This window comes from Culex pipiens, chromosome 3 (genome assembly GCF_016801865.2).
Source record: "Culex pipiens pallens isolate TS chromosome 3, TS_CPP_V2, whole genome shotgun sequence".
NCBI classification, from domain to species: Eukaryota; Metazoa; Arthropoda; class Insecta; order Diptera; family Culicidae; genus Culex; species Culex pipiens.
The window spans coordinates 168219402-168246852 of record NC_068939.1 but is presented as its reverse complement, the minus strand read 5'-3'; the positions used below and the strand labels follow the sequence as shown (position 1 = coordinate 168246852).

Genomic DNA, 27451 nt, shown 5'->3' with positions numbered 1-27451 from the left:
TCGTAAGTACTGATAATTTCAAAAATGTACTTACGCTCATAGAAAAAGGACGTAAGTTCAGTTTTAATTGCTTTATGATTATGCGCACATGAGTTTTTACGAAAAAGATGAATATTTGTTATCCCGTTAAAAACCTTGCGCTGATTATATGACTTAAAGGATGCGCGAAGAATATTTTTCAATTTGCCAGCCAGCAAAACCCAGTTTCAGTCATTTATTCCGGAAGAGACGGCTAGCTTCCCCCAAAATCATCATTTTGTGTGGCAGCCTAAACCAACACAAAATCAAGTTGCTTAATCTGTTCAGGAACAAGCGATAATGACCGCATCCATCTTATCACGCATAAACGCCCTCTCAAAACTCCAGGAACCCCGAGTTCTTCAAGGTCCTATAGACCACTGGTGTGGTAAAACAAGGCTAAAACACACATTAATTGTTAAAAAAATAAATTCACTTGATATGACAACCATAGCTTATAGTCAAAGCAATGATTTCGACTAAAAATATGCCCTTGAAACCCACTTACATATAAATAAGAATTAAAATAATGGTCGAAAACTTGTTCATCGGTTTTCCCCTCTTGAGGGGTTTGGCTCTTACGACGTTTTGAAAACTAACCCGAGATATATATTTTTTACATTGAAGATTGTACCTTTGGTTGCTGAAATACAGCGAATAAAATAAACAAGAAATTAGTTTTCATTTGTTTCAGTATGGCGTAATATTGAATATTTGTTCTCTTTAAAATGTTTGCCTTAATTCCATTTTTACTCTTTTTTCACAAGTGTTTCATTTTTTAACATTGCTGTGTTTATTGGTACTAGAAAATAAAAGGCTGTTTGGATGAGACTTTAAAAACTTTTTTATGTTTCTTTTTCTCCAATCTTTAATGTCTCTAGGCCATTTTATGGAAAATTTTCTCAACTTTTCGAAACAAATATTTTCATGACTTTTAAAAATTTAAAAACTGGAATTTTTTAGTTAAAGTTGAATTTTAAGTGACCCTGAAAACGGTGCATTTTATCAAAAAATCTTTAAAGTACATTTTGATTGCAAATTAAATTTTACATCAAAAACAGAGTCAAAAAATTGTTCGAGTAAAATTTCTATGTTTTTTGCTTTTTTTTGTTTTTTATTAGGCAATTAACTACAGTCCAGACTTGATTATCCGAAGGTTTGTATTGGCTTCGGATAATCAAATCACGAAAAAGAAAGTTTTTCGTATTTTTTTATTTTCTTACCTGGACATCAAATTCGAGCTCTGCAACCCCAAATCAAAAAAGAAATCAAACCATCCACATTAACGACCCCCGGGTCATTTGTGGTCTCTATTGCAAGTTTCTGCTCGAACCTAGGAGTCCGAAGGCTTGAATGGGGAGAGCACGCAAACCTCTTTTTACTCCAAGGAACCTTCCACCCCAGTGTTTGAACTGACGACCTTTGGATTGCGAGTCCAGCCGCCGCCAGCGATTCCATCGGAGTAGGCTTGGTTTGGTGTTTTGTTTGTACTTATGGCATGGAGACGACTCCTACACCTGGAATGACTTAACGGCCTAACAACCAAGGCCGGGACCGACATTTTACTTCCTCATCCGATGGAAGGTTGGATCAGATGGGAATCGAACCCAGAATCATCCGCTTACAAAGCGGACAGCGTAACCATTCGGCCACGCACTGCCACCCCATTTTAGTCAAAATTCAATGGTGTATTCGCAATTTCGCAATTTTCAGTGTAAGAACGGGCCTTTACCGATCTTATGCACTAGGTTCCCGACGAACACGCACTGCCCTTACACCTACATCTCACCCTTGCTCTGAGTCAGTACGAGCAACACGCTAGAACACGCTTTGAGTATTCGTGCCAGGCATGCACACCTTCTTTTCCGGTTACGCATTTTAACTCGGCCGGGGTAGAGAGCCTGGAGCTTATTAGAGAACGGACATCTCAAACCAAAAGTACCAATCGAAGCACGAGAACTGTCAAACGGAGGTACCAATCGAGCAAAATCCTTTGTCTTATGCTCGATTGGTACTTCCGTTTGACAGTTCTCGTGCTTCGATTGGTACTTTTGGTTTGAGATGTCCGTTCTCTAATAAGATCCAGGCTCTCTAGGCCGGGGTGGTACATTAAGTAGGGTTTGATGTAAGTATAAGCGCCTAACCATTTAAAATGTGCCTATCAACTTTCATTATAGCAAAAACTGTTTTATTTTTAGTTTGAATTCAAAAACTAGTTGTTGTTTTACTGTGTATTGTTTTCTCCTGAAATCTTTCCTAGTGTTGAGTAGTGTTTATATGTTGCTATTTCTTTTGTCGCGGTGTTTTGTTACAATGTTTGGTCCTAAGCATGTTATAAAAGTTTACCAAAAGTACAATAGTAATATTTGTGTTAATCCTTTAACCATTCCATAAATTGAGTAAGGGCTCAAACCTCACTTGTTTGAAAAAAGGGTGAAGATTGAAAACAATAGACAGTACAAGAGAATATATTTTATAAAAATCAAGAATCAATAGTAAAAGAATGATGAGCGTGTTTTAAAGAATAAAAATGAGTAGCTGGATGTATTAGATGTAAAATTAGACAATAGTTAGCCTGCAATTTCAATGGTGTATTGCCTATAAAATTCAAAAATGCTTTTTTCAATATTTCATCACCGCCATCTTGGATTTAAGAATTCTAAATCACTTTAGATTAGTTTAGTGGTCATACTAAAGCGCAGCAATAAAAAATAAGACAACGAAAAACAAATCGAGTCTGGACTGTATTAAAATTTGACCAAAACTGAGTCGCAGAATTCGAATTTGATGTACAAAGTAAGAAAATAAAAAAATATGATAAATTTTTTTGGCCATCATTCGATTATCCGGAGTTCCATACAAACCTTCGGATAATTGAGTCTGGACTGTATTTGCAATCCTATCAAAAATGTATTTCAATTTCGATGTAAAATTTCATTTGCAATTAAAAAGTATTTTTATCTAGGGGAAATATGCCCATTTTAAGCCTAATAAGCGGTCGTGTTTGAATGATGCTGGTTATCTGGATTGTTCCTTGAAATTCACTAAAACCAAGTACACCAACGAGTAGAGCAACTTTTTGTGAACATTTCTGTTTATTTTCACTTTTATTAAAAGTTATGCTATTCCTTTTACAAGCATTTAAAAAAAAAAAAATTCAAAAATGCATTCTAATCAGTCGAGTGCATTGGGCCACGCCCATTTTTCCATTTTCAGCTTAGTTCTTTTTTTCTTCCAGCGCTCTTTTGGATCTGCTTAGTGCTGCCAAAATTGATGAAATTATAAGCGAACACTCACGAAAGGTAGCATTTATAGCGAAAGTTTCCTGGCATCACTGGCTCACTCCAACAGGCGCAGCTGTGTTTTTGGTGGCCACCCTTTGTTCTTTATTTGCCTACGCTTCTCGCTCGGTTTTCTTCAGCCTTCGATTGGAATGGGTAGTCAAAAGATTTAGCGCGTTTGTTTTTTTGATGGTGCTTGCTAATTATTTACATGTTTCGGGATTATTTTTCAAGTGAGTGACTAACTAATGTGCAAAAGAACATGTTGCCGGTAGTTGGAAGCAATTTAATATCGCTTTGAAATCGTTAGCGCAAGTGAAAAGATATTGATGGCGACTTTCGTTAAGCAGTTAACCTCTCATCTTGCGTGTGGATGTGTTTGCCACCAAAATGATGAGAAATGGTCTCGCAAAATAGAAATTATGATCAAAAGTGCATTAAATTTGATCTTTTTGGCCAGTAAATTGCATAAATTTGCGTGCTTACTCGAGGCGGTGCTGTTGCTGGTAAGTTTATATAGCCTAAATTGTATTTTTGGAGCTTTAATCGGGCATCAAACTCTCCATATGACGAAGATAGGTTTTTGATTAGAAAGGGTATATTCACAGAGTAACCCAGAGTGACCAATCCGAAGAAATGTCATTAAATTTTTTGGCTCCATAAGGTTTGCTGGTAGCAGGCGTGCGATGTATCTGCGATGTACCACCAAGTTGAACCAAAAATCAAGAGGCAGTGGGAACTCTGTCTTACTCTGTGGTATAATTCCCCTACTTTTTGATAAAATAAAAAATGCTTCGTTTTCAATGCATGGTCAGTCTAGTTTTTAATTTGCAATTTTTTTTTTTAATAGAGTCACAATTTCCCTTTTTCTATCCACAATTTTGCCAAAGACACCAATCGATCAATTATTCTCAAGAATCAAGCTACACTTTTTTGAACATTGACATGACGAAGGCCGATTTAAAAAAAATATTTCAAAAAAAGATAAAAGTATTTTTATGTTTTTTCATGTAAAAAATCACGGCCCAGTACTTAACTGAAGCACAGGGCTTATCGGATTTGGGAAAAATCATCCAAGCATCAAAAAATTATAGAGTTTTGGAATCGGAATGATGTAGGCTATCCATAAAATATTAACTCATTTTTTGGAAAACCCTCAAAATTTTCACAAAACAGCTTATTTTTGAAAAATACTCAAATTTTCAATTTTTTTCAATCAAATGATCGGGATTTTTCCGAAAGTAACAACATTTTTTTTAAATCCCCAACATTTTCAGGGACCATCCATAAACCACGTGGACACTTTTTTGGAATTTTAAAATTTTCACAAAACTACGTATTTGCGAAAAAAAAACTTCTAAAATTTTAGGTTTTTCACAATATGGGTGACAAATGGATTGGAATTTTTTATACATTTCGATAGAAATATGATATGTTTGCTTAAAAATACTCATCATTTTCAAAAAACTACGTAGTTTGAACAAATACTCAAAATATAAAGTAGATATTTTTTTTAGATTTTTTTCGAATTTCCACAATTCATCTTGTAAAAAACTGAAATTTTAGATCCTTTTTTTGTTTGTTAGATATTCCAGAGCAAAAACGAGTTTTGAGAATCTGTAAAAGCAAAAAGGCATGGAAAGGAGAACAAACTTGCGTTTTCAACTCAGTTTGTCCCAAACCCAAACTTACCTAGCACCACGCCTTCACAGGGTTCATCTAATTTAATGCTTGGTGTTCGACGACAGGTCATTAGGCGAAAACACTACACACGCTGTTAGCATACCCCACCTGTGTCTGGTTTCCCACCGATTCATGACAAATGACGGCCCATTGTGTTCACGACACTAATTGACAGGTGACAGCTTTCCACACGATTTGTAGTTGACAAAACAAAAACAAAAAGAAAGTCAGTCTAGACAGAAAATGTGAACAAAAGCATGACCTACTTCGACTCGACGACGAGAACCACACGGGGACCGTTCGGAACCAATGAAAACATCCCTCTTCTTGTGTTTTTTTTTTCTTAGAGCTTTATTTTTCTTCTTTTTTTATTTTCCTGTTTGTCTGTGTCTGCTGTTGTTTTGATGGATTCTTCTCACGTTTTAATGTTTGTTATACTATTGTTTGTTTTGTAGGTTACTGTGTGTAATTAGTAGTCACTTGTGTGATCTGCAAATTTTAACCTATGCGTAGAATGAGAATGCTGTTTTCCTTTCTTTTTTTCTGTTGATGTAACGTGTTTCTGTGTGTGAATTATTCTTCTTTCTCTCAACTTTCTTTCTCTCCTTCCGATTATAGCATTTTTAATTAGCTTTTTTTTCCAATAAGTGTTTGTTTCCTGCTGCTTTACACGTAAAACGTAAAATACTTGTTTTTAAAATCGAAATAAAACCATTCATTTTTACTCGTTTGTTTTTTGGGTTCGTACTTTTTTTTGGTAATTGGAGGGGCCAAAACAGAATTTCTTCCGGCGAAAACGACCACATTTTTTTGTCTAGTTAAAAATGGCGAACGAGGAAACAAAGGATGGCGTTGTGTGTTGGTGAAACCGACTAATTTGGAGCATCGAAAAAATGAACGAAAAACGAGACGAATTAAGAAAATGTCGAGATTTGCCGCGTTTGCTTGCGTTGGAAGTGCCTTATTTTTTCGTTTGTCTTGTTTATGTTTTGTTTCTTTTTCTAGGGTTCGGTTGTTGTTTGCTTGCGTTGATAATTAGTGTTTGTTTAAGTAGTTTTGCATGGTTCTCTTTTTATTCAATTTATTTACCGTTTTAAATTTATACCTCTACTCATAATAATCAATAGGTTTTTTTCTTCTGTGATTTTTTTTTCTTCAGTAATTATTTAATTCTGTTGTTACCTTACCGCGCCTTACACTTAATTCTCGGAAATTGATACGTCATCATTTTGCGTCTTCCTCGGTTTTCTGGTATCAATCGGAATCGAAGTAGGTCAGGTGGAAACCAATAGTTTTAAAGAACAAACTAAAGAGTTTTTCCCCGCCCACAAGAAGGGGGGAGGACAATTGTTTGGGGGGGTGTGAATGTGTGGTACACTAAGAGAGTAGGCTATGAGAAAAACACACATAAATACAGGATTAGAGTGCGCTGCTGCTGCAAGTAAAAAGCTGCGTTTTTTTTCCAATGGCTACTACTAGAAACGTTTTTACTTTATTTACGATTTTTGTTTTTGCTGATTAAAACATAGCTTGCTTAGACGTTGTTGCTTTTTTCCTTTTTTAAGAGTTTTTCTTTTCTGTTGGATAATATTTTTTTTTCTTTTGTTTGCTTCGTCGTTAGTTGGTGTAATTCAGGCTGCCTATTTTTTGTTGTTGTTTTGCTTCTTGTTTTACACACACATTTGCAACGAGAGTGAGAGTGTTTTTTTTTTGTTGTGTTTTGAATGTATTTTTTCTTCTTTCCTTTGATGTGTGTGTTGTTTGTGAGGTGATAAATGCAATGACTTTGTTTTTCATTATTTACTAGACTATTCATGTAGAGTTTTGTTCAGTAGATTCTGTACTATTCCTCGTTCTCAAAAAACCGTTGATTTCTTTCAATGTGTTGGGTGTGTAGAAAATTCGTTCGCACTTGTTCCTTATTTTTCCGCGAAAGATCGCGTCGAGAAGTCTTCACACAGACGCAGTCGTCCAGTTTGATGTTCGTTTCTCCAAGCTGTTCGGAGTTTACTATTTTTGTTTGTGCTCCTTTTTACCGCATTTTTTTTTTTATTTTCGGGTTCAGGACGACTGAGAAAGTGCGAAAATTCTCCCTTCGGACAGTCTGCTTTTCCCTGCTTTTGCGAGTTAGCTTTTTTCTATTGTTCTCTCGGCTTTACTTTCGGCGCTCGGAAAGAAGGCCGCAACAAATCGTGATCGAAGTAGGCGTCGGGTGAGAATGTTAGGGTGTACCACAAAAGGGGGTGGACAAAGCGCAACACGCCTCCTCTGATCGGAAAAAAACTTAACCAATCGGTGGAATGAGGCGAAAACCGGGAGGAAAATCCTCACACTCAAGTGCGAATAAATAAGAAAAACTGTCGTTTTTTTTTGCGGCGGCGGCGCGCAACTCGCGGGAAACTTGTTCCGGAACCGCCCTCTCCCGGGGGCGTTTCGCGACAAGCCGAGATCGAACGGACACACTTGTTTCGCTAGTAGCAGCAATTATTGGTAGAATACTCGGGGGAAAACAATGTTGCACACACCACACTCTCTCTCGTTCTCTCTCTCTCGCAGAATACTGATATCCTTACAACGGACAGAAGAAAAACACAAAACAACAAACCCTTCAAAATCCAGACTTGGACACGTGGCTTGGAATGGATGGAAGAGATTGAAGAGATTACACCGCGCCGCACCGGGAGAGGACCGCGAGTTGCGCGCGTGCGCCCTCTCGTCACAAAAGCAAGTTAAGGTGGTTAGGATTTGCAATAAAAGGGTTCAAATTGATACACTCCGTGGGTGTTTGTGTGTGTGTGCCTTTTGAAAGTGTTGTTTCGCTCTCTGCTTTTGTTTGTTTTTTCTTTATACCGCGTTAATTTAATTTCCTCTTTTTTAGATTTTCTTCGTACCTTCTTTTTATTACTTCTTTATTTTTTATTAATATATATTGACAAAAACAATACACATTTAATGGATGATGATTTTTTTTTTCTCTTTTTACACCACTCAGCTGAATCTTTTTTTTTGTTAGCTTTTTTACTAGTAGTAGTTGTAGTAATCAATATGCTCTAATACGCTGTTTTTTGATGTAGTAGTAGTAAGTATTCATGTGTTCATGTGTATGTGTGTGTGTCTGTACGTGTGTATGTGTGTCTCATTCCTGTGTCCTGGGCCAGATGTAGCGCGCTGATATTCGAAAACGTCTTTCTTTCCCTTAATTCCCCACGCAAGTTCATTGGTTCATCCTTTTTTTTCGAGTGAGTTAAGTCGTTTGCTGCTGCGGTTTCTCCTTTGTTTTTCGCTTCCAATTTCTGACTGTGTGTGTGTGAGTTTCCGTGTTTGTTTGTTTGTGTGTGTTGTTTGTTGTCTTCCTGATGGTTGTTTTTTTGCTGTGTAATGTAGTTTTTTTTCTTTTCCTTTTTTTCTTTGTTGTTTTCTTATGTATAGCTTATTTAATAATGCTTAATCTTATTTTTCTTTAATTAATAAAATAAATTCACACATAAAACGAGTCGCGTAACAGATTACGACACGTCCTGGTCTTCAACGTCCTGGATTTGTTCTTTCTGTTCGCCGTCACCTGCAATGGAATAAGGTAAAAAAAAGGCAATTAAGTAACAGGCGTCGTTTAATTACGCTAGATCAATACGAGTGTGCAAGGCTTGTTTAGAGCGTCGTAAAAGTGTGCTGTTTATCCGGATTAAATTCTCTCACGCGCGCTATAGCTATCTTTCGCAGTTGGCATCGAATGCCTTTTATCATGTGTACCCAAAAGCACGCGATTTAATGTTATGGTAGATGCCCGTATTTTTGAGTTTTCAAATCAAATTTTATTCTGCTTTTTCTTTTAAAAAATGTTTAAACTATACTTACCTACCATTTATAACTGTTCAATTTTTTAGACCATTGCATACTATCAAGGTGGTATTCCAACGCGGAAAAATAGTTCTACAAACCTGTCATATATCATTTTGACAGTTGACGTGATTTGTTTCCCCTTTTCCACATTCTCCAGGAAACAGGGCACATTTTCTGTTAATAATGATCGAGCTCATCGTTCATCCTGACCCTGACATTTTGCTTTCACTCGTTCACAAACAAACAAATGAGCGTATCGCACAGAGCACGTTCGTTTGACATTTTATCGACATTTCGATCACCTTTGTCATGACTGCATTCAAATGAATGGCAAATGGATCAAACAAGAGAGAGAGAGCATGTGCATGCAGTGCGGCTGCTGAGTGCCGAGCTCGCTATTATTCGTTGCAACTTCGTGTGCGTTCACGGACGATGGTGTCAGCATTCAAATCGTCCAGACTCAATTTGAAATCGCTAAGCCGAAATTTGGCGATAATAGATTGAGATCATTCGATCATAAATTCTCGATATGTATTCGTAAATTGATTTCATAAAAATAAAACAACTAAAATTATGAGATTTCAACATTTGAAAAGCTTAAAACTCAAAAATTCAAATATAAACAAATATATATTTAAAACAAAAAAAAATTTAAAAATATTAAATTTCAAAATTCTAGGATCATTTTTTTATTTACAAATAATTTTTTTTTATATTTTTAAACTCTGGTTTTTTTTATATTTTTAAACTCTGTTTTTTTATATTTTTAAACTCTGATTTTTTTTTATTTGATGTTTTTTTTATAATTTTCATGAATAAAAATTAAAATATAAATCCTAGCAATAAAAATGATTTATTTATTTTTTAAATCTCAGGCTGGAGATTTGTCGAAAACATTTTTTTCGTTTTCGTTTTCGTTTTTCGTTTTACGGAGCAAGGTGGGGGACGCGGCCTCAAGTCAATCCAAGTCCGGTTTCTTGTGGAAAAAAGGGTAGTGGCCGAACTAGTATTGCATACCAAATGAACACCACCGGAAGATATAGGGGATCGGGAGGGGGAAGGTGAAAGAAAATTAGTGTAGGTGTGAGTAGTAAGAACTTGGATGACATGAGCAGTTACGTTAATCTACCTTCTAACTAAAACTGAATAAAGGAACTATGAAATTATGATTTAATCTAAAATTAATTTGAGATTTATACAAAGGGAACCTATGATGTATTTCAAACTTAAAGGAAATCAAATAAATTTACTGGAAAATGAAAGATAAAAACTAACTTGTCAATGGCATTTTTTCTGGGCTTCATCCTGTCGCGTCCGTCAGTAGTCTTGTCGTACATTGCAACTAACTTTAATTTAACTGATCATTTATGTAAAATTATTCATTTCAGAAAACTAACTAACTTGAATCAACAACTGCAACTAAACTGACTGAAAGTAACTTGAATCTCAAATCCCCGAAATTTTAATTACAAAGCCAAACATTCCTTTACCTTTTTGTTAAACCTGTCTTGCTGCTTCCAAAAACAATAAACATTAATGAAACGTTCATATTTTACAAGTTGAACACTCTTTGTTAATACGACTATTTCGTGCCTTCTATTTCATTAGGGCACACAAGCTTTGCAAACAAGAGTGTATCCCTATCATACCTTATGTAAACTATCATTTGAGTGAAAGAGACACAATCCTGTTCACACCTATGTGTCCTTTTGAAATGTTAGGCTCTGTTTGGTCGTCAAAACTCCAGTAGATCCTCGATTCGCAACAATGGTCGATACAACCATAATCCGAAAACCGTTAGTTCAACAGATTGACGAATTTTGTCCGATATCATTTCATTATTGATTGATCGAGACTCTATGGATTTTTTGACAATTCAGAATGGTTAGTATACCACTTCAATTGAAATCAGAAATTCTGATAGCATTACTAAACTGGCTTACACATAACTGAAGTCTGGAATTATTAAACAACCTAGAAAAAGTTACAAAAAAACTAACTATTCCTCCCCATTTTCAAACAGTTTTAAACCTGTTTCTAACAGATTTTACGAACAAGAATATTGAGACTCGAATAAAAAATTTCAATATCTTGTAATTTTACAGATTATAAAAGCTGTGATTTCTATCAACACAAGTATATAAATATAAAATAAATGTGTGATATATATCAACCTCGGAAACCATCTTGGCAAATAGCCCTGAAACGACGGCAACGTGTGGTTCCATCTCCAGGGCGATTTGTCGAAAACATTTTTTTTTACAAAAAACTTTTTTCGGTACCGTACATAGCAAATTTTCAAAAATTCAGAAGATTTTTGAATAAACCCAAATATGCTAAAAATTATTCTAAATGCAGGGAAATACATTAATTGAATTGATTTCAGCTGATTGCACTTGATATTCCATTGAAATTTTAAAGTTTTTTGAAAAAAATAAAATTGTAGCAGCCTAATTTTTGTACAGTCCAGACTCAATTATCCAAAGGCCTCGGAAAAAAATTCACTTCGGATAATCTCAAACTTCGGATAATCGAGTCTGAACTGTAATAGATTGAAATCATTCAATCATAATTTCTCGATTTACTATCGACAAATTGTGACTGACGATCCATAAAATGTCAATGTATTCAAAGCTTGTTTTCAAAAAATTAAAAATTCAAGAAATTTTAAATTTTAGGTCAGGCCGTTGCAGATATTTTTCAAAGTTTATGTCGCCCCCCCTTCAAAGTCGGTCCGAAAAATCAGGGGGCAAAAAAAATATTTTTTCAGAAAACTTCAAAATTTCAAAGGAAATAGAAGTCTAACCAACTGAAAACAATTTAAAATGCATTTTCCTGCATTCAAAATCATATTTAGCATGTCTGGGATCGATCGGCCAGAGTCGAGGGACATAAACTTCAAAAAATATTTGCAACGGCCTTAGTAACATCTAAAAATTATGAATATAAAAAATTTAAAAATATTTTTTGAAGAAATTTTCATAAAATAAAAAATCTACAAATTAGAAAAAACTAAAAAATATGTTTAAAATGTATTAAATAAATTAATATCAAAAATATAAAAAAATCGAATAATTTTTAAACAATCCCAAGCATGCTAAACATGACAAAAACTTTGAAAAAATATTTGCAAAAGCCCTACTAAATTTTTTGTTTCGTTTCGATCTTTGACATTTTTAAATTTAATGAATTATTTTTTTTTAATTTTTAAGATTTCTTTTTTTTGTTTACTCTTTATACTTTTTAAACTGTTAGAGTTTATTAAAATCGGATTTTTAGAATTTCGTTATTAAACAAATCTAGAGTTTTTTATAAGGTCCTATAAACATATGAAAGACAATTCTGGAGTTTTTTTTGAAAAGGTCCTATAAACAAAATTTCAAATTTTTGCTTTTTGGGTGTTTTAAGAACCGCCTTGAGGCAGAGGTATTAAAAAAAAACCCAAAAAGCAAAAAATGAAAATTTTGTTTATAGGACCTTTTCAAAAAAAACTCCAGAATTGCTTATAGGACCTTTAAAAAACTCTAGAAATGTTTCTAATTTTATAGATCTTTTAATTTTTTTATATTTTTAACATCATAGAAAATTATTTAATTTTAAAATTGTAAGATTTAATATTTTTATTTTTTTTAGAACTTAAAAAAATAGTTTAATTCTAAATTTTTTATATTTGTTGAATTTTATGAACCATTTTGTTTCAAGAAATTTTATAATTTTTCAAGAGTTTCAAAAAAAAATTGTTTGGCTTGAGAATTTTGAAAGTTTAAAAATGTTTTAAACTTTTGAAATTACAAATTTCTTGATCCAAGATCGATATTACTCGATGGTAAAATTTCGATCGTAATCTCTTCATGGTCAGTCGTATTTTGTTGATGGCAGTGCAAAAATCATCACGATAATTCGGGTGCTTGGTTGTGTTTGTGTTCAACCAATCCAATATCCGTAGGCCGGCTACAAAATTATGGTTAAGTATAATTTGTATCAGAAGTATGTTAAATTTCTTATTCAAAATTTCCTAGATTTGTGCCTTGAACATTTCGCTTGTTTGACAGATGCCGCAACCATTAAGCTACAAAGCCGGTTATTGAGGCATGTAATTGAGGTGCATGGGGAGGACTTTTGCTCTATCTCTGGGGCTAGATAAAATGGACAACCCAACTTAGCCGAAAAGAGAGAGCCCCCGGTCGAATGACGTAATCGTAATCTAATCCGGAAAACTTTAGCACACTATTCAAATGAGCGTTTTTCTTGCCCACTTACCGTCACCCTGCATATCGGATGTCCAGAGCGTAAGGTTGTCCCGCAGCAGCTGCATGATGAGCGTGGAATCTTTGTAGCTTTCCTCGCTCAGGGTGTCGAGCTCGGCGATTGCGTCGTCGAATGCGGCTTTCGCTAGGCGGCAGGCACGATCCGGCGAGTTCAGGATTTCGTAGTAGAATACCTAGAGTTGAAAGATTGATTAGTGGTTGGTTTGGCGGGAGTGTCGCTGGTTGTACTCACTGAGAAGTTGAGTGCGAGTCCCAACCGGATCGGGTGCGTCGGCGGCAGGTCCGTCATCGCGATGTCGCTGGCGGCCTTGTACGCGACGAGCGAGTTCTCGGCGGCGTCCTTGCGGTCCCCACCGGTGGCGAACTCGGCCAGGTAGCGGTGGTAGTCGCCCTTCATTTTGTAGTAGAACACCTTGCTCTCGCCGGTCGTCGCGCACGGGATCAGATGCTTGTCCAGCACCTCCAGGATGTCTGAGCAGATGTCGCGCAGTTCCTTCTCCACCTGGGACCGGTAGTTTTTGATCATCTCCAGCTTCTCCTCGACGCCCTGTGTTTGAATGGATTTGAAGAGTTTATCAACCTGCGCAAAATTGCCACCAATGAATCCCTTACCTTGTTCTCTTCCTTTTGCTCAATCGACGAGATTATCCGCCACGAGGCACGTCGTGCACCGATGACGTTCTTGTACGCGACCGACAGCAGGTTCCGCTCCTCGACTGTGAGCTCGACGTCCATGGAGGCGACCTTCTTCATGGCCTCAACCATTTCTGCAAGAAAGAAAGCGAAACGGGAACACAATTTTAGTAACGGGAATCTCTTGGATGGAAGCTGGGACATTTTTTGTTCGCTTCTTCCTCCTTCTGCAAAGGAACCTCATTTTTCTTTTTGCCCTGGAGCGACGGAATGTGTCGAGAGTTGCTCGAGAGGAAAAACTCCCTCGCCACCCCCAACCCAACCCCCCTCATTGTTTCGAAAGGGTTGTTTTAAGTTTCCCCCTTTAGCGAGCAAGAGAACTTCAAGAGCTGCGGCAGCAGCAAAGTAGAACGAAGGACGACGACGACAAAGGTTGGAGAGGAAAAAATCGATTTTCGTTTCGGGCCACAAACACACACACAGTCGTCGTCGGCTGGCCGCCTGGCAACAGGAGCAAACGAAAACCGGGATTGTGGCAGCGAAAATTCGCCGTGAATAATTCAGGAAACAGATGGGTTTGGATATTAGGATATGAAAATGCAAAACTTTATTTCAACAACGTGAAAATTTAGAAAATTCAAATATTTCCATAACTGAGCGACGTAGTGAAAAATCCCGCTACTCATTGTCCACATTTTCTGGTGGCGCGCAGGTACAAGACTAATGATGATGTAAGCACAAAGCAAGTTGAGCAAACAACATATGCCACACCTGGGCTGGGGCGATGTTCCCGCGCGCCTTACTTGGAGGTGATGACTGTAAACTTTCCCGTTGCGAGAGTGACCGGCGAAATGGGCGGGAGGACAATGCCCCCTCCCCCATCTTACCGTCATATTTGGTAATGGGTTGTTTTCCCTCCGGTGATGACCATATCTTGACTGCAGAAGCTACTAACTAGCATGTGATTCCCTTACTGGATAACACACAATTCATTTGGGACCCTAAATAGGCGCAACAAATGGTCATCACTTGTCCGCGAGTCCACCCACCAATGGTAACCCTCACACAATATATTATAAAAGTACTCCAACTATACCAAGCGTACTTAATCAAATTGTCTTACACTAAACAGTATGCTCTTAATTTTTGCTAAACGAACTTTCCTTTCATTATTTTACACAGGAAAAAGTGCGATGGTGAAATCGCATGTGCAATGCAAACACAAAAATCAAACTCGCGGGATTTAAACCCAACATTTACGGAGAGGACTGCGCCTTAGCCCGTACGGCTATCAGACCGATGAAGAGTGGGTAGGATTTATCCAATATAAGCTTGACATTTTGGTCATGTTGGTTTTCCATAATCAAGGGCTACATCTTTCAGGGTGTGATATTACAGTAAAATTTATGCAATACTTATGCCATAGGGGGATGGCGTCGCTATTTTTAGACCACGTTTTCCACTTTTTCTCATCGAAACCGACTACTTTATCGACTTCATTTTGCTGGGCGAGATAGGACGCCGTCTATTTTTAGACGATGACTCAGCACTTTTACACTCTTGCGCTTAAAAAAACCAGGTGGCAGCACGATGTAACGCCACGTCCCTATTTGCACGCAGAAGATTTTTTTTAAATTTATCCCGGGTGACCACTCAAACCCCTTTTTTAAATTTCCAAATTTTTCCAGAACCTAAAAAAATATGAACTTTTCGCTCAAAAAATGATTGCAAAAACTGTTTATGAAAAAAAAAAATATCTTTAACCGAACATAATTTAAAAAAAAAAGTAAATCTTTCCCAGTTTCTGAGGGGAACACTCTTGAAGAGTATCTAGGCCGGCATTTACAAAGCGGATTCAGTGGCAGTTTCATTCTCAACGTAATGTTAACATGTTAAGGTTAATGTTAACATTCCATAGGTCGCCTCCCTAAGGTGTCGTGATAAGGTCCAGTTTGTGACGATACACCACCTTCCCTTTACTAAGCAATCGATTCCAGAAGCGAAAAGATCACCAGTTGTGTTGGTCCGAGCCGGGATTTGAACCCCGATCTACCGCTTACGAGGCGGAAGCGTTACCACTGGGCTACGTGGCTCGGTCAATTTTAAACAAAATTTAAAAAAAACTATAAACAACTTCAGTAAAAAAAATAAACTTAACAACAAATTTATCCAGAAAAAAGTACTTGAGGCATGGAAGCACTCATAATTACGGTAAAAAGAGAAAACTATAAAAATAAAATCTCAAAAATACATTAGATATGATGGTTAATTTTCTAAAACAACGATAATATCTTATGTAGTAAAAAGTAAATATTGTGTAAATTTTGAAGGTGTAATTTTGTAAGGTTGAATATTACCTCTTTTATGATGTAATTTTACCTCAATTTAGACTGAATAAGTGACATTACAACAGAAAAGTGGTAAAATAAGACATTTTCAGAGATAAAATTTAAAAAAAAAATCTGGCATAAAAGATGTACCGCTTCCCCAGATGAAATATAACCATTTTTTTTGTGTAATCATTATGTTTTTATTCCTTGGTTTCATTAGGAAAAGAAAAGAGAATAGCAAAAAATTAAAAATAACTTTATTTCAAATTTTACCGTATTATTTTTAGGAAGCGCATGAGGAAAGCTTAATTCTATCAAAAAAATCAAAGAGTTCGTGCAAAAAATAATGTTTCCATGTTTCAAGCCATATATGAAAAATGTTTATTTAAAAAAATTTGTTACTTTATTTCAATTTAACCCTCTACTGCCGAATTTTTTTTTTCGAATATTTTTATTTTTTCCGTGTTCAGGAGGTCATTTTGAGCAACTTTTGTTCTACGAAAAACTTTACTTCTCTTGTTTTTATGTTTTTCTTGTTTCATTTTTAGTAATTTAATTTGCATTTATCTTGTTTAGTTTATGTTTATTTTTGGTAGTATTTGGCCTACTCTACCACCTCCTATCATAACATTTTGCCTATCTAATTCTTTCATGTTTTTACAGTAACTTTTTAAATTTTTTGCATGTTTTTCACATTTTCTGCTATAAAATGGCACCATTATCATTTAAATTGTAAATAAATGCGTAGAGGCATAGTCTAGGGCACTAGAAAAATTAATGCATACTTCTTTTTACTTAAAATATAGGAAATGTTAGTAAAAAACACAGCCAAAGTTGACCCTTAAAAAAATTACATTTTTAAAAAACATTGGCGAAGTCACATAAAACAAGTAAAACTTCCAACCCATACATTTTCTAAAATTTTAAGAGTTCTTCTATCCAATGCTTTTTAAAGATCAAAAATTGGTTGAAAAATGGATTTTTGGCGATTTTTCAAATCGAAGCCTGTCTAAAGGCGGGGTTGGGTTGTAGAGGGTTATAGACTGAAAAATACATGTTTCAGTTGTTTTTAATTTAAAAAAATATCAACAGATTTTAGGGCATTTTCTTCATTTAAATAGTAAAGAACAGAAAATGACATTTTCCCAGCAATTTTGTTTAAAAAAGCTTCCAATTAAATGATTTAAAATTCAAATCAAATAGATAACTTAAAATTGTAAAAAGAACCTTAAATTTGTAGTCAAGTGCTGAAACCAAATAAGTTTAATAAAATATAACAGCCTTATCCTTTTTATTTTTGCGGATTTTGGCGAATTCCATACTTTTTCTCGACTTCAGTGGCCACCCTGCTGCATTATGGCACTTTGGAATTATTAAGATTTTCGCAACACAATTTCGGAAAAAAGGTTAAAAAACATGTAATTTTTTTGAATTTTATTTTAAAATTGATTTGAATTTCCAGGGATATTTTTTCCAGCTTATTTATTTCACTAACATGCTATTAAACCGAATTATTTAATAGATTGTTAAATTCGAAAAAAATGTTTACAGCTTGTTATTTATATACATCAACTGTTGTGGGTAAGATAGACTCTTTATTGACACTTCAGCTTTAGTCCTTTTAAATTGTTTAGCTTGATATTCTTTGTTTTATTTGAAATACTTTAAAAAAGTTTGTGTCCCCCTTCTCAGTATTCACAATTTTCCTGGCGATTTTTTTTTCTTATTGGAAAAACATTTTTTTTTTCAATACCAGGGGTAAATTTATTCAATTGCATTTTATAGCGCTGATATTTTAGAATTTAAAATTAAAATAAATATTGTTAATTTTTTATTACGATTTTTTTATTGAAAAGAACAAGAAATTGGATCAAAATATTTGAATTCGAATAAAATAATTTTGATTTTTTCAACATTTGAAATTTTTCTGATGACTTGGTAATGAGGACAATACTATCGTCGATGTTTTAGATACTCCACCAAATACCCACATAATTTGTTAACAAAATTACAAAATTGGTAGCTGTCTGTACAAGAAAGTATGTAAACATTCGAAAATCTGACAAAAAAAATACGAATATATTAGAACGTGAGCGGGGGATTCCCACATTTCCTCTCCTGTAGATTGAAAAATGTGTTGTTTGAACATTAAGCCTCAACGCAGTTCGTTTCAACGAATCATCTCAGCGGTTAACTCTACGCAGTAGGCCTGGCCGCTTTTTATATTTGTGATGTTTTGTTATGCAAAGGCGCCCTCGAAAGACTGCCTGATTTACGTTATAAGTTATAAAGTTTGAAGATCTGGCAACACTGCCCAATCCAACAACTTCAAGTTACAGGACATGTGCTAAATATAATTTTATTTAATTTCCCGCGAGGGTTAACCACCACTCACCGGAAGAGAACAAGCCTGTTTTGAACACAGTCCGATGACAACCAACGCGTGCCTTTTTTCGTTTATTTTTTTTTCTTCTTCAAATCCCACCAGTGTGACATCTGCGTGCAAAGGTGCAGAGAGGATCTGCCCACATGTCGTAACGACCACGCGCCGCGAGTGGGAATATCAATGTTTAATGATTAACCGTGAGCGCCCACCACCAAGCAATTTCGAGTTTTAAGCAAATTTTGTGTTCGCTGGAAGTGTGCTGAATTGAACGGTTCCAATTCTGCACAAAACTGCAATCGGCAGCCCAACCAGGGGAACAATTAACTCGGTGATCATTGAGGCGGAAAATGGGCGTTCGCGCACCGCAGCACACACAACGTTAGTGACGGAGCGTGGAATTCAAAAAATGCAACCAACCGTCGACACGGCGACCTCTTGAGACCATTTCCGCGCGGGTTCAATTATTCCGCGAACGAAAGGCCAATTAATCCCCAATCAAGCACTCGCGCGCCTACGGGAAGCGCAATGGGTAATTGCCAACAACAGGTGCTGCTGCTTCAGCCAGTGATGCCAGCCAGTCAATGGCTGGACACATGCGGCGTTGCAGAGATAACCTTGTCGACGACCTTGAACTTGTGTGCACCATCTGTTAATGCACCGTGTCTAACTGTGTCCAAGGCCCGGATAGGCGCGTTGTCTTCGACATCCGTGCCAGGTCTTGTGCGAACGCATCGGACTTCTTTCTTTTTTCGCAACACCCGCTGAACCGTGGCACCATCTACAACCGGTTCGCGTTGGCAAGTTCCAGCAGAAAAATGTGTGCACAGGTCTTGGTGGTAATGTCTGCACAGCGCCGCGGCACAGACACATTTACACAAGCGAGAGGGGTTCAGGTGAGATAACCGCCTACTACTAACATGCAGTAGTTGGTAGTAGTGCTGCTACGCCAGCAGGCGTTTCTTCAATGGTCCAAACAACGGTATCGCTACCCTCCGAGAGCCCGGGTTGGTGTGTTGGTGAGTTCGAACCTGCGGTGTTGGTGAGATCCGACGGAAGCTACCAACACTAATTACCCGAGTCCGTCCCCACACGTAGCTACTCGCTTTCGCGGGAGAGTCGATTCCTGCACAACTACTAACAAGAGGGGCGGATGACTCGTTTTCTCGCGCTTTTCTCTAGTGGGAAAAGAATCGATCAAATCGCGTGCGGCTTCGCACTGGAACGGCGGCGCGGCTTCCACTTGGCTTTGTAGTGGTGTGTGATTGGGCGCGCGATGACGTTTTTGTCCCCCCTTCCTTCAGGTGAGCCGGGGAAGTTCTTTCTTCTTTTGCTGGAACGGTGACACGGGCGCTTTTTTTCGCTCTTCCTTGGAAACTGTAGATTTCAACCGTCTGACTTCATTTCTGAAAGAGTCTTGTTTGCTGATTTGTAAACTACGATCATTACGTCGAAATGATGAATGATTCAACGCCTTTCGTTTCGTTTGCGTTTCCCAAACACCGACGTAACAATCAAGTACTTGAATGACTTCAGGAGTACGGATTATTCCTTATATCAGTCGTTTCTTCAGCATGCCTGACTTCATTGATCTGATTCGTGCAAGTAGCAGATTACGAATGGTGCTCCAGTCCATAGTGAGAATTGTTTGAAGAGTCGGTATCGCTAGGCTTTCCAAGATCTGGCATGGTCCCGGTGTGTATTGATCGAATTCGTGCTTGTGGCAGATTGAGAATGGTTCCAGATGAAAGCACTAGGTTGCTTCGAATGTGGTCTGATGGCGATTGTTGAGTTTTGCGTTTCCCAAACACCGACGTAACAATCAAGTACTTGATGAAAGTACTAGGGTGTTTCGGTAGCGGTCGGATGGCGATTGTTGACTTGAGTTCATGATGAGAATTGTTTTGAGAATCGGTATTGCCAGATATTGTATGCTTCCGGAAATCCTCGCCGCCAATAGGGTTGTATTTGTTGATCTGATTCGTGCTATTGACAGGTTGATAATTCTAGGGTGCTCCGGTTGCGGTCTAATGGCGATTGTTGACTCGAGTTCATGATGAGAATTATTATGAGAATCGGGATTGCTAGATCTAGTATGCTTCCGGAAATCCTCGCCGCCAATAGGGTTGTGTTTGTTGATCTGATTTATGCAAGTGACAGTTGACTCGAGTTCATGATGAGAATTGTTTTGAGAATCGGTACCACTAAGTTCTTCAAGATCCTGTATGCTTCCGGAAATTCTCGTCGCCGATAGGGTTGTGTTTGTTGACCTGATTCGTGAAAGTGACAGATTGAGAATGTTTTTGATGAGAGAGCTGGGTTGCTTCGATTGCTGTCTTCCTTCGCTTCGTCATTAGTCTAGTCATCTGAAATGGACAGAAATCAGAGTATTTCCCCAAAGATGGTCAAGAATTACACGAACTGGCCACACTGTCCGTCCGTAAACCATTAAAACGCGCGCGGCGCTGCTTCTGTAGAATTAGCGGCAACCGGTACCCCAATATACCAATACATTAACGAAATCGAACTCCGTCACCGATACAGCCGCGTTCATTCGCGCTCTCCCCAAGTCGTGTGTGGGCCCTCTTTCGCTGGGTAGCACAGCACACAGTGTGTGTATAGTATAGGGAATTCCAGATCGTCCGTACACGAACCGGTCCCGCGTCGCCTTCACCAATACCAACGCGGCGCGGTACAACAGGAGATTTTATGCAAATTTTAGCAGCGTTTTAAGAATTTAATCTTTTCTCTCTTCCGTATTAATTTTTGTGTGTGGTAGATTCGCTTTCTCACCCATACCGACTACTCTCCACACAGTTGGGGATGCCGTTGTGGAAGCTTCTTTTTTTTCGAGGTTTGAATGGAATTTTCACCGCAACCTGTGCGTGTGTGAGTGTGTCCATGCTGACAGAACGTGCTCATCTTTTCTTCTTCCCCACACCCGATTTCGGTGTGTCGCCAAGTGGACCCCTCGTCATCGGGCCGCGCGCTCTCGGGATGATCATGATGATGCTGTTCGCCGGGACAAGAAGACGTTACGGGTTACGTAACCACGCGCGCCGGCACATGACGCGCGATGAATAATACAACGTTGTCTCATTACTGCACATCTGGGGCGCATCGGGCGACCCCTCGCGGCTTGACACTTGCCAACCGAGTTTGAATGACTCGTCGTCGTCGTTGGCCATGACACGCTCGAAAGCCATAAAAATTCCAATATGCAGTGCGCGCCCCCCGGGCGATTGTCACGCTTCACCGGACGCATTGAGGAGTTCAGCAGTGCAGTGGATATGTGAGATGATTATGATTCGTTGTGACGACGAGGAGCGCTTGACGAAAGGGCGCCCCCAACCCTGCTCCACATGTGCGGAGAAAGTAGGAATTAGTCGTCTGGTTTGCAATCAAGTCAGAATCCGCCGGGTGCACCTTTTTGCAGCGAAACCGAATCTCGTTTCTCGGAATCGACCGACAAAAAAAAAATGAATGATTCAGCAGCACCAGTTGGAATTTCATGATCTCTCACGATGCGGTAGATATCTCATTAAGGGGAGAAGCAAGTGCAAGCTTTATTTTCTGTGAAAGTAGGAATATGGGAGAAGAGCGAGCTCTGTTTGGCGCACTCAGCTAAGTTGGGTGTCCCTATTTTGGACCTACCGAGTGAAGCTACTATGACATTCAGCTCACTTCTATACAGAATACTCGGCTGATAGGGCATGCTTGATGACCATATTAACATGATTGAAACAAGGGCGTCTATGTGAGACGCCAGTCGTTGTCGAAAATCGGTATAAGGTCCAATAAAGGGACATCCCTTTCCCATTCTGAGTGGTGGAAGCGGTTATGAGATTATGGTTATGTCTTTTCGATAATGAGAGAGCAGACTACATGATTCCAACCTATATTTAATGAGGGGTTGTTGAATTAATTCCACCACAATTTAAAGGTTAGTTTTCAAAAGGTCACAAGTGTTCCCACTCAGCTATTACACTGACTTTTCGTGTCACAGTACATCCGAGAACACCCGCAATGTACTACGAAAATTAAAGTGGCCAGCCCTACTCCGTTGTGTTTACCGCAGAGGGAATTCTGTGAACGAATCTCATTTCACAGAATCTACAGGGGAGGAAGGATGCGTGGACATGTCGTTTCAAACGCTTCAGTTTCATAAGTGTTTTGTTACGATAGTCTGAAAGCTACGTTCTTCAAAAAAGTACTATTTGCGATTTTTGACTTAACCTGGCCAGACATACTGCGTTAAGTTAAGCGCAGAGATCATTATTACATTTCTAGTTTTGGAGTTCTTGTGCCATTAGAAAAATTAAATGGGATTTTGTATAACTTGCTAAACATAGAAAAATGTGTTCAGAATCACTTCTCAAGTTTAAATCCAGCTTTCAACACTCTGTATGAGCCATGTGACCAAACTACGGTGGTCACATCGTAGTTTTCACACGTTTTCGTGAACGACTGAAGCAAACAGCGATATCTCCCTATCGGCGTAGTCCAAGGACAGTATATTGAACCAAAGTGAGACTAGTAGATGTTCAAACGATTCCCGCAGACAAAGTTGTCCACCCCCGCCGCTTCCTGGAGCCATTTATCGATCGACATGGAGAAAAAGGTCCTCTTACTACCTCCCCCCCTCATTCCAACTCCCCTCCTCCGTGAGTGTTCCAACGGAAAACCAACACATTTATAGCAGCAGTGGCGTTCCAGTGGGCTATTATCAACTCTAAACCATCCGGATCGTTTGACACGGCCGTTAAGCCTGTCCCCAACCCCCTCTTTCCAAGGTGTATTATTCACTATTTAGCTTTCGTTACTCACAGAGGACAAAAAAGGATTGCTGCGCAACAATTCGCTCGTTTGTAATGGGGAGAATGAAAAAAAAGGAGAACTCCCCATTTGTCCTAGCTACCCAGTAGCTGTTCATTTGCCTTTCAGCTCGTGTAATTGTGTAATTTTGGTAGGTGTAATTTTGGAAGGTTAAATATTACCTATTTTATGATGTAATTTTACCTCAATTTAGACTAAAAAAGTGACATACACCAGAAAAGTGGAAAATTACAGATTTTCAGATGTAAAAATACACATTTTTTTCTGACATAAAAGATGTTTTTTGTTACTGTGTAGAACGCGCCTAGTACGGTTGAGTTGGAGAGGCTTTGCGTGACTACTTTGGTACTCCAAGTACTCCCCACACCCTCTCCTAGAAATGGGATCTCTTGGGTTCGTTAAACGGCAAGCCTTTTTTGGAGCCCCGAATCGCGAAAAAGCGTTTGCTCGGGGTAAACACATCTCTTCCAACTCCCATTGTGGACACAGGTGTCGTGGGTAATGAAAGCAATCGTCGGTCCGACGACCATCACAGTTTGCGTTTATGACGGGCGATTAATGAATTGTTGATGACGCCCCCGAACGGAATGTCCGTGAAGGCCGCCGCGACCAGAACCCCCAACAATGGTCACAATTCCGCGCAAGGTTAGGCGGGTTCTTGCTCTGATTACGCCGTTTTTTCGCTCGTCAAAAATTCAACAATTTGGTTTAATGAGCGCTTTATCGATTGCGTCGGACAGAAACAGGTCACCGACAGAGATTTACGACCCCAGAACACACCTAGGCGACGTCACAACGTTTGTCAACGCGAATCGTTTTGCTACGCGCGCCGAACCAATTGAAACCAATTTCACCACGTTCACCAAGTGGCTCTCGTCTCTATTGATTGGTCTTGCATTCTCTCTGCCCTGCTATGACGACGAGAGCAGAAACCACTGTAACGTGACCGAAAATTGCGCGCCCGTATCACATGTCCATTGTGTGACATTGCCTGCTACTGTTGCTTTTGCGATGTGACAATGAGGACAGCTTCGACAGTACACCACCTTGCTCCAGGTAATACGAGCAATGCTTTGAAATCGCAATACTAGGAGATTCCATCATTGTGGACTGTGGAGTGATACCCAACTCTGGGAACTCTATTTGAAACTGTTAGTCAGGGTGATTGAGAACATCAAAAGATATCTATAGTGGTATTACCACAGAGTTATCCAGATGTAGTAGAACTGACAATTTATTTTGGTACCACTTGCCGGTATTATTGATTCAACTCAATGTATTGCAAAGAAACATCTTTGCGGTTAACTTTGCGCAATAGGGCTGGCCACAGAAAAGAAGGCTGTTGAGATCCTCAGGACTGGCTCATTTTGATCAGGCGCGGATGGCAAGTTTGATAAATAAGATTAAGAGAGATAGAATTTCTTACAAGTTGTAAAGAAAAATATTATCAGGAATTAGGGTGTTTTTTTTTGAGTTTGCACTTCGATATCTTAGAAGTTGTTACTGAAACAAAATTAAATTTTCTTTGTTTATATTTTCTGAGTATGAAACTTTGAAATAATCTTCAAAGAGAGGCCCTGAATATTTAATTTCTTTTGAGATTTGAGTAATGTTTTTTTAACCTTATTTATTGTATATTTTATACATTGAATTTTTAATCATGGTGTCGATCCAAATCCCAAAATAAAATTCCCTGACTTTTCCCTGACCTCTCCAGACCACAATTTTTTTTAATTTTTTATTTTTTACTAACATATTGTTTGGAGCGATTTTATGGTTTCATACATTTTCCTTTTTGAATATTGGAAATATAAGATATTGAAAAACTTCAATGAATTTTTTATTTTATTTGTTTAACGATGGATTCTGCAAAAACTTAAAAACTTTTTTTTTATTTTGTCAATCATTTTTTTCTTATCGAACATCCAAAATGAGCAACCATAAAAATGTCATATGTTTTTTATCTGGTGATGTCATTTTAAATGTTGCCCTTTACCAAAAAATCTAGAGTTTTTTTTTTAATAGGTAGCTTATAGGACCTCTTCAAAAAAAAAAACTCTAGTAATATTTAATAATTAAAATTGTTGGAAATTTCAAATTACGATTAGTTAATTTCACTTAATTTCCTAAAGAAAATTTAAAGTTAAAAGTTATCCAAAAAAAAATCAATTGAACATTTGAATTAAAGTAAAAAGTCATGTTTAATTATAAAATTTATGCATTTTGCCGAATTTTCAAACGAATTAGGCCGATGCCATTTTTGATTGTGTTTAAAAAAAAAACTAAAGGTTTTGGAGACAAAAACTTGGAAAAATATGTAAATTTGCAGAACCTTAATAATGATTTAAAAAAACTGAAAAACTAAGAAAAATATACAATTAAATGTGAATTTTTCACGGTTTTAAAAAAGATCTATGTATTTTTCAACAATGTTTGTATTTAAAGTAAACGGTTTTCTGGATATTTGAAGAAAACATGTTTTTAAAAAATATTTTCTACTTTGACCAGAGCCTACAGACAATCATTCACACGATCAATACATTTTATAAAAATAAAAACAGAATGCAATCTGCTTGAGCTTTTCAAAAAGTCATTTTTTATCAAACTTAGATATTTGGGTGTTTTGGAAGATTCCAAATTTGAGCTCGATCTGACCACGGGAACTCCTCCTTGTAAGCCCTTGAATGTTGTTTGGGAAAAATACGTAAAATGTAGTTGTACAATCCCTATGAAATTTCGGATGCTGGATCTTTACAGTCTGGACCCGATGCCTGATTTTTCTGTTACATTCTTATTGGAATTCCATATAAACTATAACGGGAATCGCAGACACTGGGTCCTAACTATTAATAGTTGAAACAACTTTTCCGAAGAGACCATATTTTATAAATTCTTGAACTCTCAAATTCCTTTATTCAGGGCTGTTACGGAGAAATCGAAAAAAAAATCCGCGCCATCCCAAAACCCAATCCGCGTCATTTTAAGAAAAATAATTTTGCGACAAACATATAAAAGAGTTTCATAATAAATTCAATTTTGTAATCTCAGAACGCAGAATCTTGAAACGCTGAAAATGTATTTTTGCTAGGATTTGGTAAACTAGAGGGAAAAGCCAAAAACAAAATTTGGCAAAAAAAAACAATCAAAAATTTCAACATTTAAAAATTGAGATCTAAAAACTAAATCAAAGCTATATAAAGAAAAATACTAAAATTTTAAAATTGTAATAAATCCTCAATCTACAGATTTCAAATTTAAGATACCGTTCATACTCGATGATCTTACCAAAGCGTCACTTAGAAAAATCGAAGCAAATTTTCCTACATCTTCTTCTCAAAATTTCTCTAACTGAAAAAAAAAGAATTGAAGAATTGAAGAATTGAAGAATTTAAGAATTTAAGAATTTAAGAATTTAAGAATTTAAGAATTTAAGAATTTAAGAATTTAAGAATTTAAGAATTTAAGAATTTAAGAATTTAAGAATTTAAGAATTATTTTTTTTTAATTTAAGAATTTAAAAATTTAAGAAAATATTTTTGTTTGTTCTCCTGATTGTTTTTATTTAATTTTGAATATTGATATTTTTGCTTTTTCAGATTTTTTAAATTTTTAATTTAAAAATTTCGGATCTTTTGTATTATGATTTTTTTTAATACTATTTTTCCTAATTTCTGAATAATTCAATTTTGAATGCTGGAGCTGTAATTTTTTAATGATTTGATTTTTATTATTTTTCTTCAAGAATGTCTAAATTTAAAAAAAAATATTTCTACTGTTTGAATCCCATCTAAAATTCAAAGGCGGAGGCCAGCTTCTTTTACGTCCAATCAAGCTCATATTTGGGATATAAGCACAGTACGCCCACTGGAACATGCCCCAATAATTATTTTTGTTACATTCTAATGTCTGAATCATCAGGAACAGTTTAAAATATGATTAAGATTCACAAGATTAAAATTGAATGTATCCAGTATAATAGAACAATAAATAAGGATAAAAAACATTTCTCAAAACATAAAAGAAATTAAATATTCAGAGTCAGTATGTTTAAAAATGAGTTGAGTGTAGTAATACATTTATTGAGGAAATCCTCAACAACACATTTAAAAAAATATCTCTTAATAATCTTCATCTTCATCTTTCGACGTTTCTTATTGAGAAAATACAAACAAAAATTTT

General features: G+C 37.1%; 1 protein-coding gene across 1 annotated transcript in view; it reads right to left on the bottom strand.

Annotated features, from left to right (window-relative positions):
- Positions 1–5422: 5422 nt before the first annotated feature.
- LOC120425614 (14-3-3 protein epsilon) overlaps positions 5423–27451 on the bottom strand; it is a 41673-nt gene continuing 19644 nt past the window's right edge. Inside the window, exons 2-5 of the mRNA XM_039590197.2 lie at positions 13703–13857; positions 13323–13637; positions 13083–13263; positions 5423–8544 (exon numbers count right to left, since the gene is read on the bottom strand). Of these exons, the coding sequence (XP_039446131.1) occupies positions 8489–8544; positions 13083–13263; positions 13323–13637; positions 13703–13857 (707 nt within the window). The 3' untranslated portion in view covers positions 5423–8488. The remainder of the gene's footprint in view (positions 8545–13082; positions 13264–13322; positions 13638–13702; positions 13858–27451) is intronic.